Source organism: Erithacus rubecula (assembly GCF_903797595.1).
Source record: "Erithacus rubecula genome assembly, chromosome: 9".
NCBI lineage: Eukaryota > Metazoa > Chordata > Aves > Passeriformes > Muscicapidae > Erithacus > Erithacus rubecula.
The window spans coordinates 14,292,489-14,308,298 of NC_136660.1; the positions used below are offsets into that span (position 1 = coordinate 14,292,489).

The 15,810-nt window shown below is 37.8% G+C and overlaps 1 protein-coding gene across 2 annotated transcripts in view; it reads right to left on the reverse strand.

Moving 5' to 3' along the window:
• Positions 1–15,810, reverse strand: part of ADK (adenosine kinase) — a 269,130-nt gene that overhangs the window by 17,892 nt on the left and 235,428 nt on the right. For both annotated transcript variants that reach the window (XM_079313206.1, XM_079313207.1), the window contains exon 10: positions 382–468. In XM_079313206.1, coding sequence (XP_079169332.1) covers positions 382–468 — 87 coding nt within the window. The remainder of the gene's footprint in view (positions 1–381; positions 469–15,810) is intronic.

The window sequence follows — 15,810 nt, forward strand, 5'->3', positions numbered from 1 at the left end:
ATGCTCACTTATTAACATACTGTTTAATATTCACTACAACCTGTTTTAAAGAACAACAATGTGTTAACATTTAAGCCAGGAGGGATTTCTGTACACTATATAGTACTTGATGCAGCTTGTTTATGCAACAGTCTGACAGATACAATTAATCTCATGAAAACGACCAGAATACAGCATAATGGCATATTATTTTTGAAGTAATAGAACACACTTTCCCCTTCAAAGTCAGAACTTAATTAAATCATATAACTTCAGGATGCAGAGAAAAGCTGTAAAAGAATGAAGCTTGTTTTGAAGGACAAGCTGAATGAAAAAACATTAAATTTTATACAGGGAGAATAATAAGATAATCTCCAAACAACAGAAAGAAGTAAGGAATACCTCCAACAAATGCATCTCCAGCTCCATTGGTATCCACAATTTCACTCTGATCACTCACCAACACAGGGAAAGTAGTCACTTCATTTTCTGTAAAGAAAGGGAAGAATAAAACATGAGTTACTTGGGAATCTGACTTTGAAATACACAACAAAAAGGGAAAATCAAAACAATTCAAAACTATGACCTTTAGCATGATAATTCGGGTAAAAATAGATTTGGTTTATAATTCTGTCTGTATTTACTTCATCAGCATATGGGAACACATTCAAACAAGCCATAAGTTGTGGGCATTTTCATTGCTTACTTCCAGCCTCATTTATTTTCTCTACCTCCTAATACTAAGGACAAGAGAAAAAGATTTAGGAAAAGAGTAAAAGAAATAAAGTAAATCAGAAGGAACAACATAGAACACCTGGGCATACGGACAAGATGGAAAAATCCATCCTGCCAAAAACAGTGCTTTCCACTAGTGGCAAGAAGGTGAGAGGGCCTCCAGAATGACCAGTACAAGCCTCCAAAAGATCAACAGAAACTGCTGCATTGTTAAAACCAAAAACAGACGTGAATTAACTAAAATAAAGCTGTGAAATAAAAAGCAAATGCAAGCGAAAATCAAAGTGCTTTCAAATTACACCTTTTAAAAAAATCCATATATGCAAGGAGCCTTGCAACTTGCCATCTGACTAGATTTGGTTTCAAGATTCCAATGATTTCACTCTCTTCCTTAGTATTTATTTTAAAAACCCCAACTATTTCCTTCAGCTCCCTGCCCTCTACTGGCACTCATTAAATGTATTGCAATAGGTGGATACTCAGCATCTTCACCTCCAATTCACTGCCACACCACAGTTCAGCATAATTACACCACTTAGGTATGATAACTTCAGAGTTCCAGGGTTATAAATTTAATATATGCCACTAATTAATCAGCTATGGCTTTCCAGGTGGTAATGTCATAATGACGTGATAAAAATATAATTACCACCTTGTCACAATACCTTGTTAAAGTGTAAATTACCCCTGTAACAGAGCCAATGGAAGTTCTGCCTCTGGTAGTCAGTATGCATTAAACTGTCTCAGAGCAAACAGATTGTCCTTTGGCAGACAGCAGGAATTACAAAAAGGGGAGGGGGAAGAAAATCCTGTCAACCAGTGAAAAGAAAAACCATCAGAGCTGTTTTCTTTTAATTTTTGGTAAAAATAGAAATAAAATGGGAAACAGAGCTTCCAGAAGCTGAAACCTGGAGATGAGTAGTTTCTTCACTGTCCAGCAACAGAGCAGATCATAAAAATCAGTCTTACACTGACATACACAGTAGCAAACAAGGAAACCTAGTTTGGAAGGCATATAAAGAATTCACAGTCTCAAATCAGGCAAGTCTGTGTATGCTGCAGAGGTACCAGAAGGATCCTGGTTTCTGTGAAATGCAGTGTATCAGCTCTACTGCTCTTCACCATCTGCTACTAAGTGAACCAGGCAGATATAATGATGCTGCCTCCAGAGGGAACTGTTGGCTGGCCCACCAGGAGGGGAGGGGAGCATTAGCAACAACCATCCATGAGAGGCAAAGGAAAAAGGGTAATGAAAAACATAAGATGAATATTCCAATTAAAGAACAGGTTTCAGTCAGTTCTCAGTGCATCCTACTCTCTACCCTGTTAAGAAAGCTATTTAGAAATGTGCTTCAATGCTGTGTTGTGCTCTTAAGATAAGTCTTCAAGAGCAATGTTTTTTAGTAATTTTAACAGGATTCATTTGAATTGGAAATCATGAAAGAGAGGCCTTACATTAAACTCTGCCAGACAAGCAGAGTGTATTCATCCATTTCACAAGAAGGTATATTGATTTGCTCTAGATAATACTAAAACAATGAGCAATGTGCTAAGTCTGTTGAAGACACATTGTAATAAACTAACCTGCTCCTTCCTGAGTGTGCATGGGCACACACAGATGTTCTACATTAAATGCACAGCAGACAATTGGATATGCATACAAATGTCTGTGTTTGGGCACAGAGACTGAATAATGCACATTGTATTTTGAAAGCTGTAAATGGGGTGTGGCATCAAGTAAGATTCTATTCAAGCAAACTAGCATAAATGAAAGTTATCATCATCCCCATCTTTTTCCTTTCTTTTCCCCTGTCTTGACTCCCTCCCTCAGCTCCCTCTAGTATGTGCAGGTAAGTATTGCACTAGAAGCTCCTATTCTATCCTTTCTATAGTAGATATAGTTACAAGTAACTGAATTAGTCTAAAATCCCAAATACATTAGGAACATCTTCTGGTGTACACATTTTAAAAATTTTTTTTTCTGGTCACAGTTTTCCATGCCTACCTGGGTAATAAATTTTCTTTCTGTAACTTCCAATATATTTTCAACCAGAGGAAGAATCTCATATTTTGAAGTACTGAAGTTTAAGAAGGAGCATGGCTTTGGAGCACATACTAAATTACAAAATATTACCATCTGCACACATCCAATATGTTGGATGTTGGCAAATTATCTTTCTTTAACCTTAGGACAACTTCTAGCATTGAGTCAGCTGACAATAATATAGACTGGAAGATCAACAAAAGAATACCGAGGTTTGGGGTTTTTTTCCTTTCCTTTACAATAAATGAAGTAAGTTAGAATTAAAGCTGTCATTAAATTACATTGCAATGTCTGTGTAACAGCACCAAAAGAGCTAATTTCTCTTACTGATCTGTGTTTTGTAGCAACTAAACACAACAAGATGAATCACGATGAAGCAGAAGTCTCCATTCTGAGTATCCTTGTTTTTGTGAATTTAATGTTGCTTTAACTTCATTTTTGATCCATTATGTTATAATACCCCAAATCCATCATAGCAAACATTGAGACACCTTGGCTGAGTGCACTGGTCATCAGTGGCCTTGCTTTTCAAGTCAGTTCTCATTTCATTTATCATTCTGAGAGCTTATGAAAGAAAGAATAATTACATAAGCGTTTTGAAGTCCAAGTGCCGCTGCTCCGGGCATTAAGTCCAGTGTTCTATTTTTATGTAACAAATATCTTCTGTGATACAACATATTCCATTTGTATATCATTTCCTGAAAGCCCAGAATTGTGAGTGTTAATTGCAACAAGGTGACTACAATTAGGGACACTTTAGAAAATAAGCATTAATGAAATCTAAAATTTTGGGGCTTTGATTCAACTTTCAGTGACTTTACATTTGTCAGGAATTCAGCTCTTTCAAAATGACATAGAAATAATCAAACACAGACATTACTCTGACTTCACAGGCTGAAGACAAGGTTAAGTTCATGGGTAAGTCAGAAGGATATAGCTCATTGGTAAATGTAGTCATTGTTAATCTCTCACATTACATACATAAAGAGGTGAAATCTCTATTTTCCTAAGCAAAAATATATGCTAGCACATCTGGCTTAACATATTATTGTAGGTAAAACAGTCTGGAGAGATAATAACTGCAGAGCAATAGTAACTGAAAAAACCCAGTGCTCCTTCCATTCTAACACTCTTAAGCTCCCAAATAAATACAAGCCTATCTCACCATGTTAGCAGAAACAATAGAACTCCAATGATAGGTGCAAATACTACAGGTCTGTCTCCAAACCAAATTAGAATCACAGACTACATGTCTACTCTTAATACAGTAATAAACACCAGCAAGCAATCATTACATCCAATTAGGCTGAGTACTTTCCTTAACTGGGTCATTTACCAGTCTCTCTTGCTCTTAAAAGTAGATTAAATGTGTAAACTTACATTTAATTACCTGTAGCAGAACTCTTATGGGCAACATGTTGGAGTGTCCTTACTTTTGTTTTAAAATAAAATGAAAGGAAGAAGGTAGACCTAAAAAATATACCAGGAAAGGTCTAGCTATTTCCTCAAATAATCTTTTGATCCATGTAGTGGTAGTACAGATGCTTACAAGATGGAGTCACATCCACGTTTCTTTTGTGAGCTTTAACTTGTAAAATAAAGGAACAACTGTGAAACAGAATTCTGTCCCGTCTCCTCCCCACCTCCACCCTCTCTAACTTTCTTCAGATCAGGGGCCAAAAAAAAAAAAAAAGATAAAAAAAAAGAAAAAAAATGAGACAGGAAAAACTTAACAGAATGTAGAAACCTGAACTCAAAACCTATAAATGTCTCTGGGCAGCTGTAAGGTAAGAAGTAATGAGAAAAGTATTTGAAACCAGGCCATGTTACTTAGGATGGTTTTTAGCTCTCACCTGTCTCTAGAAGGTAAACCCCAAAAGGCTACAGGCTCAAAGTCTCTGTATCTTCTGCAGCACATCAATACATCTTTAAAAACCCTCCATTATAGCAATACTTTCTCCTGTTTTGTTCAGCAGTAAAATTATTCTGTTTCTCTCCTTCACACAAAGATACCACACTGGGTAATGTACATCAAAGAGATGCTGCAGCTCCCCCACCCCATCAACACAGCACTGTCCAAAGCTACAGTGTGGGACAGGGCACTGAACCCCAGCTAGGAATCCTCCAAACCTGATTAGTACTTCACACCTGGCAGAGCTGATGCAACCTGTCACTTCTAAGCAAGCAGAATGAGATCCCACTTTTTCAGGCTGGGACTCTCAGCCAGCCCTGGATGGACACTCTGGTGCTCCTGGCACTTTATAGTGTGTGTTAGGCTGGCCTTGTTTTGCACCCCAACACCTCCTCCCTCCACCACCTAGGGCTGTGCACAGTGGGCCTGGTGCTGCTATGTAGGGCTTGTCAGAAAAAGAAGGGACCTCTTTGTGCCATTCAACGGAATCACAGCATGGCAGGAAAGGTTCAAGTCAGCAATATGCTTTGGGATCTTTCTGTCAAGTATTTTAATAGCACACAACAAATGATGCTGTATTCTAATGAATCTGTATCTACCCAAGAAATATTTATAACTAGTAATGTAAAAGTTGTTTATCCTTTATTGCTACAATAAACAAATTACCCTAAACAAGTTAGAGAGAAGTTGTCATTTATAATGCTTTAACATGACTGTGGTATGATATAGGTAATACAAATATTAATTGATTTACGTAATAAAAACCCCAATTAATGGGTTTCCCTAGCAATGGAACTACAATTCTCTTTGCAGTTTGCCAAGCAAAAGTGTTGATCAGGATGCAAAGTGCTGTCCCTCAGAGACAGCTAGCTCATTTTCAGTAAAAACAGAGAAAGAATATGATGGCAAAGACTGAATCTCCTGTGGCTCTAGTCATAGTCCCACAGATACCCGTAGGGGAAATGACAGTGTGCAGACCCCATTTTCCTCTGTCTTAGGAGGTAAATGAGACTTGTCTTCCCCTTATAGCTCTCATCAGACATACAAATTGTACCATTATCTGGTCAAGAGCATTTTGATTCAGAAGTCCTATTTGTAGCCTCTCACTGAAGTGTGATTCATAGGATTAGAGTTAATAGGGGAAAAAAGGTTCATCTGAATCAACTTGTACACTCATACACATCAACTGTTAGCAATGACGTAAAATTAAATACTATTTTTGCACACAGCATGTATCCCCTGAACCTACACCCCATTCTGTCTGCAATCCTGTTAATTCAACAGCAGTCATTTGAAAAAACTCTTCATTTATACCAGCACAAGATTGGACTCAGAACTCTGTACATAGTTACAACAATTGTAAGAAATGTAACAGCATTGACTAATGGCTCATGAACATCTATAGGCAAAATGTGGTTTGTTCACTTTATCAAAGGTGTAGGGAACCCTTAAATGTCATTATTTTCTATATCATCACTGCCAGTGCCAAGAGTTAAATCTCTACTTTATTTCTCATATTAAGTAATTTTTAGCACAAGTAAACAGAACACTGCTTAAAAGATGGAGAAGCAAGAGGTCAACAGAAAATACTAGTTCTGCTTCAGTTTGTTGCTAATAAAACATTTTTAAACATATATATGTGCATATATATATATATGGAAAAACTGCCCTAAAGAACAAGCTGCTGAATTTTTCTGGCATGTGTCACAATGTTTAAGGTTTAGAATGGCAATGAACTCTGTTGAAAAAGCCTTACAAGCACACAAAGTATTGCCATTTGCCCGCCAGGCACTGATTTCAGAGGCAGCTGAAACGGCGCCCACTGAACTGCCAGCAATGCACTGCTCCAGCTCAGCATGGCTGCTGGAGACATAAGGTACTGCTCAGAGCTCAGACCTCCCCTCTGACTGCTGCCTGGGCTCACACAGGGGATGGGGACTCAGGAAGGGGTGTGAAGTCACAGGCACCAAAGTCAAGCAAAGGTTCTGCAGGTATTCACTGATACAGCACAATGGCTGGCTGGAAGTACTGTGAAGAGCAGGAGAAATCAGTCCTGCAGAAGGAGAGATGGGTTACAACAAAGCCCATGAACTCTATGATCCTGGTCTCTATGAAGAGCAAGCTCTACCACAGTGAGCTGAGCCACATCAGTGAGCACAGAGTGACACAAAACCACATCTGGCCTTGGATATTAATAAATACAAGTATCTCTCCCTGCATTGTAAATCCTACATGTATTGCTTTGGGCACATCTTACTTGATCCTCACATGTAAAAAACCAAGCCACACCCTTCCACCATTATTTTTTGAGCTGTGTATGGGAATTAGAAGTACAAACAGATCTATTTCTGTTTGTCAATAGGTAGCCAAGCCTTGCAAACACACACAGATGAGAGCTGGAATGTCAATGTCCAGTGTAAGGAATGCATCACAAAGGTGTGTCTGGGTCAGTGACACGTTTGGCTCACCACGCTGCAAAAATGAAACATCTCTCAGCTCAGAAACCTGACTGTGGGTGCATTCACTTACTGTGTGCACTGGCCAACACACCAACAGGAAACAGTACTCCACAGTATCTACAGATATGTTTTAATCCACTGCACAGCTAGGCTACCACAACACTGTCCTATGGGAGAATCTTCTGACAAGTATCAACCTATACATTATGTCAATGCCATTCCTACTCAAAAGCTTATCAGGGCATTGGGTAAAAACAAAACAAAACCAATAAAAGAGAGAGAAAAACACATTTTAATTTGATTTTGGGTGGAACAAAAACTGTATTCTGCCTCACATTTTTCATACATTAACCATATTGCCCTAGCGGGGTAAACACACCTGTCAAAACTTGCAAGCTTTCTTAGCTATACCTCAGTTTCAGAGTGGTGAACACAGAAATCACATCATTTAAATAAATGCCATGTTACATGACAGCTTTTTTTATGCTACATGATAATCTGAGAAGCATGGGTTGTCAGTGGAGGCAGAAATGGGCCCAAGGCACTTCTATTTCACTTGAGCATCAGTAGGACTGAAAAGAGAAGGAGTGAGCATTAGGTCACTACAGAGCAGCTCTGAAGGAGATTTTTCTTCTGGGAGAATTTATATTTAGTTTCATAAATAAAATCAGTCCATTGGAATGAGAGAGACAGCCTTCCCTGGATATATTACTAAAAATAAGTTAATGTATATATCTGCTTTTCCTTGAAAAAAAATTTGTTACTAGCTGAATTTGTTACTGATGAGGTAGCTATACCAGAGAAATTCTGCAGCATTTTCTTTAAAAATTCAAATTACAGTAATGTAGAAATTTCAATTTTTTAAGAGCTCAAGTCTAGAATTTTACAATATTTTTTTCATCTCTTCTGAAATTGTAAGCTCCCTGTATCCTTTAATTAAGATCTCCCAAGACTACTTATTTATTTTTAAAGAATAAAACATGCTTACTAAATTAATTTTATCAGAGTTTAGCAGGTTTTAAATCTATTTAGAAGATGTCACTGCAGTGGAGGCCAAAATTTGTTCTAATGTCAGTGAGAAAATATCCTACTCTTAAAATGCCACTTGAAACAGAGAAACTCTGCTGTTTTAAATGGAATTCTTTAAGGGTTATAAGTCTAAGATAAAAATCTGGCCCAAAATGAAGGAGTTTATTTTTTCCCTACATTAGTTGCAGATAATTTCTTAGACAATTAAATACCCCAAAGTAAGATCACTAAGATCTCTGTAGTATCATGTTATCAGTTTAAAACCATTGACATAAGCAGGATGGTAAATCTTCCACCTTTTAAATAATCTAGCAGGAAAAAAAAAAAAAAAAATTTCCAGCCTCTCTCTTTGCAGAATGTTGTCAGACTCTGTCTATCAATCCTGGTTATTTTTCCTTAAAGTACTATTTCTGTATTATTAATTTGCTGAATAATTCAAATTTAAGTGATTCCAAAACAATACCTAAAATTACACACTTGTATTTTTAGAAGCAATAAAACATTTTAAGATTAATCAAACTTCAGTTGGTGCATACAGGTCATGTTCTCTGTAATATGTATTCTTCTTGTATTGTCAAGATGACCACCAAGATATGTTTTAGAAGAAAAAATAAATCCTGCTCTGAAGAGTTTCCAATCTGAAAAGCAAGGTTGTTAAGGAAGTAAATAGATGTGTATAAGCAAAAAATGGACACTCTGCTGATACAATTAAGTTATAAAAAGATATGAAGAAAGGCAAGAAGCAGATACTAATTTAAAAACTGCAGAGATATGCAGGAAAAAACCTCTGGTTAGCCTAGAGAGTGAGATCATTTGAACTGCAACTCAAAAATGTGGAAAAAATGGAAAATGCTGGTTATTTGTTCCTTTTAGAAGCATTTCAGTAGAAAACATATACTTAATGGCTATTTAGACAGTTTCACTGCTTCTTTTGCCAGCTTATCCTGGAGGAAATAAAACCAGATTTAAAAGAAAAGATGTTAACATTTTTTAAGAAAAGCTTTCCTTTTCCTGTGGTAACAAAATTAATGCCTGTAACTCTCAACTTGGCAAATTCATCCTTTTACCAAGCTTCTACTCATCTTTTTCTAATCACTCTTCCTCTTTTCTCACCTGTTGATTCTTGCTGATTAAAGCAATGACTGAGGTGTCTACTGCTGACCAGGAGGCTAATTGTAGCCAATGATCCTAGCACAATTTGGATTTTTATGCTAACAGAAACTTAGAAGGCTCCACCCTTCTTCCACACAAGTACAAATCTGATCTGGTTGCTGCTACTCAGTGGCAAGAGTTGGGAGCAGGCAGTGCCATGAAAGACCAAAGTTGCTTGAGAGCAGACTGATGTTTGGAGCAGGATTTTCTGCCGGATGCACTTGTCAAACTCAACCTTTGAGCCTGTGTTGATTCATCAAGCCTCTTATTTCCTTTCTGTTTTAATTCCTACATACCTGTGCATATGCACATTCAGGATGAAACAGGAGGAGTGGTGCTCTCCTGCTGCAGCTCTGAGCTTTCTGAGCAGGTCCAGGGAGTCCAGCAGTGTCCTGCTCCAGGGACAGGAGCGTGTCCCTCCCCACCAGGGATCTGATTCCAGCAAAGGGTGTGCTTCAAGCCTAACTTATTCCTAGAGTTTGGCTTGGCCTGAAGAGCCAAACTTCCTTTCTCTTTGTTATCACCTTCTCACATACTTTAATTTTTGTATACATTTCTCTCAGCTATTTGAGATCACAGCTTCACATACTCTCATGTTCTAAAGCAGGGCAGTGTCTCCTCCAGAAGCCAACACACAACACATACCCAGTACAGACATCCAATATGCTTTACTTTGTCCCTCCAAACATCTGTTTTGACTGCACACACACAAGACCATTTTATGTTTTCTGTATGTTGCTTTTCACAACAAAATTCTGCCCTGATTTTTGAAATGTTAAACTATCTAGACAAGCAGGAGGTCAAAAATAATTCTTAGGTTTTTCATCATATTTCGTTTTAGCCAAGTATAAAAACGTCAGTGCAAAAAGCAGATATTTATATTTCATAATGTGTCAGAAATTAAAAGAAAATTTTATTTTTAACATTCCACTAATCCCAAAAGGATTTTCATATTTTTGCAGCAATTTACAGCAGACAATAGGTATTGCAATCAAATCCACGGCAATCGTGTAATTTTTGACCAAAGTGCTGTTGATAAATAATGCGAGTATTGGGTTATTAAATTTTTTACAATTAGGTGACTAAGAAGGCTGTTTATTGCCTTCCGTTATCCCCTCTGTTAATAAGATCGTTGTTGCAGATGTTCATGTGTGCTGCATTGATGTTTAATGGTGCATGATGCTCTAGGTGGTTCCCATAACCTTGCTTTGTCTACTATGAGCTGACTCAATTGATATGATAATAGAGAAAAGAGGTCTGAAACAAGCTGGGCTGTACTGGCACAATTTGCATAACCTTTAAATTTGCCATCACTTGATAGCCAACTGCTCCTAAAAATTCTTATTCAGTTGTCAGCGACGACAATGTACTGTACAAACAGCATTCTGCAGTTGGACAGGTGTGGAGGCAAGAGAGGGCACACACAGTGCACTGCACCGTTCTATTCTACCAAGAAATGTACTTATTATCACATTTATAAAACCAACAATTTGGAGTAGGGTTCTGCAGTTCCATTTTTGATCAATTGCTATTAAACACAACGCATGGCCTGGCATCTTTTCAGGTTCACAGTACAATATCACAGTGTCACATTACAAGGGACATAAATATTTGGTTCCATAGACTCCTCTCTGATCTAGTTTTTGACTGCTAATCACTGGGGCAGGCAGAAGAATCAGGATGGATTAGGAGGGCAGTGGGGGGCACAGGGTAGTGAAGTACAGCAAACAAAATCAGCGTATGCAGCCTCCCAAACTTTAAATCTGGGCTCAGACTGCTCTGTGCATTCTTTTTGAACAAACATTAGAATTATATAATTCAGTAGATATAGCCAAAACATAACAATATAGAAACAGTCTATGTTTATCCTATTCACTAAATCTGCTGTCTGTATATACTCTATGCCAGGTCTGCTTACTTTACTGTCTTTATTATTCATAACAAAGAAAACAGTTATGGAGAAAATAAGACCGAGCCTACTTTCATTCAAATGGAATCAACTACATAACTACATAAACATTATTTTTGGCATCCAGAGGTTTATATCTTCACTACCACTTCACAATCTATAATAGGCCAGGTCACTGGTATCAGACTCACATGCATAGCCTACTTTTCACATTGGGCATTTAAATAATTTCCACTTTGCATTATCTCTAAAACCTACTGTGGAAATCACTGAGCCAAACTGATCATAAAATCTCACAATTCCACTTTTAGACAATTAACCATTTCAAAGCACTCCAATTAACCTCCCACATGCCCTCAATGTTCATTCTAGACATTTTGTCATCTTACACAAAATAAATTCCAAGTCCCCAAAGTCAGGCAAAGCAAGACCCATTCAAATCTCCCCTTTGTCTGCTTTTTCCACTAGCCAGGATCTCTGCTCTGTCCCTCCTGGAGCAAAGGATTTGTCTTCCATTCAGCCATCTATTTCCCACAACTTTCACTGTCTGAAATTGGATGCTACAGCAGAGAAACTTCTAATCAAAGGGTCAGTTCCTTAAGTTAATTTTCATCAAGGGACACCATACATACCCACATTTCACTCTCCTTCCATTCTGTGCAATTATTCTATAGAGACTATTGGAACAGGTGAAGATTAGAGGCTTGAAAACATAAGTTCCACCATTTATGGCAAAAGCATGACATGGATAGCTACAATTTAAACTTTTCTACAATGTTCATTCAACTGTAATCACAAGATGGGAAATAAAATCTCTAAATTAAAGATGATGGGCTGCCAGAGTCTGTAGGGCACCTTCTGAGTACAGATTCTGCTGTTCAAACTGCTCTGTGATGATTTGTTGGGAAGTGAACTGCTGCCTAGCAAAAAACAGGCTAACACTGCCAAAATAATGGAAAAAGTATCTCCTACAGAGGATAAACTGCCTAGGTACCAGTGGTCAAAGGGTGCAGTTCTTTGTCCCCCTCACTTGTATCACACAACAAAAAAGGCACCTCCAGTAAAATGTGCTGTCAAATATTTCAGCTCACATGAAGTTCGCTTTCTCTATAACCTCTAGGTAGACAAAAATTGAATAGCAGATTCCAGACAAGGCAGAACACACACAAAAAGACACAAGGATCAGTATAATCCATTAATATTCATGAATGTTTTAAGTTCTCCATGACCATAATCAATAGCCAATGAAGTTAATGAGATCTTTCTATTGATTTCAAAAGACACAGAGTTGAGCCTCAGAGACAACAACATTGCATTCTCTCAGGCACTCCAGCTGATAACATACACTTTGATAATTTGCCATCCAGAATTTCAGGAATAAACAAGAGATGCTACCTTATTTCAAACTGATTTTGTGAAATGAGCAGTGCACCATTATAAAGGTCCATATGGAGCATATAGTATCACTAATTGAAGAGCAGTCAAGGCCACAGTAGTTACCCATGTTGTTAATACCAGTATGAGATCCATAAATGAGACAACTGTTATTTATTTAAGAAAGCACAAAAAAGGGCTGAATGTATCTTTCTCCCAAAAGGCTGAGATTTTGTTCTGTTTTAACTTTGGGCCTTGGAAAGCAGTGATTCTAACTCTTATGTCTTCTAACATATGTAGGCCCATCCAATAGATTTAAACATTGATAAGCAGAGTTTTTAGTTCAAACTGGCCTTGACCTTGGGCAGTGTGACATTATCTGAAAACCATTAATGGTCTGAAACTAAAGGAAAAGCTCATTAATAAAAGCAAAACCATACAAAGATACAAAGGCAAAACAAAAAAACCAACAACCCCAAAACAACAACAAAAAAGGAAGTTTTATTAAAACTATTGATCCTGACCTAGGGCACTACAGACATTGATCTTCCCACATCTCCACAGGAAAAAAAAAAAGTTAAGCCAACAAATTATTGATCTATTATGAAACCTGCTGAACAAGCCATACATTTAATTTCTTACAATGAAAAAAATAATCACACCAAATTAGGATACCGATAAAATCTATTTCTCAAAAATTATTGGTTAAAAAATACTATCAGATTAATTTAATAAAACAGACATCCTGTTAGTATGATTCAACCCTAAATGTTGGGAGGTGAGAAGTGTATGCACTGTAAACCTTTAAAGCACAGGTTTCAGATTTCAAGTCACTAAAGCATTTGTTTTTAAGGAGAAATGGCTGGTGTCCAACACTGAGTATTCCAGGAACATCAAATGAATGCACAGAAAAGGACAATGATGAACTTTAAACTTAAAACATAAATTTAATTAAGTGTCTAGGATTATTATTTTCTATTAAACGGAATGCTATAGATTTAGATTCTCTTCTGTTTTTTCAAAAACTCAGGGAGATATATTTAGACTGATATAACATTGTAGACATAGAAACAGTTGTTGAAAAACTGAGAGTCACCAGAATTCCCTGTTTGGTGTACATGGAGATGGGTGGGTAGGTAGGTAGGTGTCATTTTCAGAAAACAGGGATAATCTTGACAAAGCTGCATCAATTACATGTATATGTGAAAAGCACAATTTAAATATGGAAGACTGTTCCACTTCCAGTGCTTCCCAATTACTGATTCTGCTATTTCACCATCATTTTAGTTGAGTTCTATAATAAAATTGGTGGTTTTCAGCATATAAGATAATAGATTTTGTTTCCCTTCTGTGGCTCTGTCCCTGTATTCTTTGGCTGATAATGCTGCAGAATGATGTCTGCAAAGCAAAGAGCAATGTTGAAGCTACTTCTATTCCAGTTTTGGAACCAGTCTTTGTTGCTAGATGGAAATTCAAAACAAAGCCCCATGTTTTATGCCTCAAAGTGAGGCTGCAGCCAGTTTGCAGATATGGAGCCTCATCCCTGTCTCCTCCTATGGCAAATGCTGCCCCTCTCCTCCCATGCTGGCACCAGCATCCACCTGGACACCTCGAGGGGCTGCTCCAGGGGACTCAGCACCTCAGCTGGCAGCTTTCTGCCAGCCTGACAGCCCCATGTGGGGGAGAAGTGCTGCCAGGGTGGGAGGAAAAGTAGGGGATGGAAATGACTGTCCTAGGAGGAGCCATGGACTTCTGGTTTTACTGAGTTTGAAACTGCCATGGACTCAAGTCTCAGAACCTTGTGCTCTGAGGACAGAGCCATTCCAGCCATAGAATGTGTAAGGTGAACCCCCATTTCTCCCTAGGGGCCTGACTGATAACCACAAGGCTCAACTCCTACCACTCTCCCCTCCCAAGACTTGTAGTAGGCAGTTCTGTTTCTTCATGGCTTGAGCCAACAGAATAATAATGCTACTGATGTGGCATTTTCTGAACAAATACCTCACAACTCACTCAGGTTGCAAGGAAAATGATACCAGTTTTCAAGCATTACAGCCATTACAGCAGACACCAGAAATTTATTATAAATTAATTCTGTGTGGGTGCTGTAATAATATCAAAAGAAGGCCTATTCTTTAAAAAAAACTCAAAAAAAAAACCCAAACAAAAAAACCCCCCAACAACAACAACAACAAAAGGCAGCATTGCAGTTTGGAGGTACTTTCTTACTTTCTTCCCAGAAAAAGAATGTTTATTTGGGATTTAATGGCACCTGAATCAGTATCTTACTGTCAATTCATTCAGTTTTGCTCTCCAGAGTCAAGCAAGAAAAGAAGAAAAGCCTCAAGTGATTTAAGAAGTGGCCTTACCAAAATCCCCCTGCCAAGTCCAGTTTCAATGTTAGCTGTGGGTACTTGCTCTGGGACAGCATCTTCTGCCCATATAAACCTTTTCTGAGGGAGCTCTACAGTGCAGCATCTTCTTGTGAGATATTTAGATGCATTTGGGATACTAAAAACAAAAGTTGAGTGTGAAAAATGGTAAAAGTGTCCAAGATTAATGGGCTATAGAATTCTTTGTCAATCAATGTATAAAATGTGCCCATTTAAAAAATATTCTAGCTTTAAACTCACAATGATGGGCTCTAAACCACAAACTACCACACCATAAAGAAAATTTGAAGTAATAACAGATAATTCTATGAAAATGTCAGATCAATCATAAGTGGCAGCCAGAAAAGCAAGTAGACTGTGAGGAACTATTAAGAGAGGAATACAAAACATAGAAAACAACAAAATTAAGCCACTTCGTAAATTTTTCAGGAACTTGCAAGTTGAACATTCTGGTCCCCCACAGAAAGACTAAGCAGAAAGGTGCAGTGAAGGGTGGCTCAGAGTGTCAGAATTATGGATCAAAAACAGAACAAGTAAACAGAATATGAAAAGAATCTGAAAAAAAAGAGTAGTGCAGGGGAGATAAGCAAGAGTTCTTCAGAATCAAAAGTAAAAAGACATTGTGCATGGAATGATTATAGATTGGCTGTGCAACACAAGCAGTCAGAGGCAGCCAGGAACACTCGTGTCTCAATCCAGACAAGTAAGGGGATGTACTTCTGTATATAACACAGACTCTGGCACTCACTAGCACAAAGACAACATCTCCAGCTCACAAATCCCCAAGCAACATTTTGCTGGAGTGTAACATGGAACTATTATTC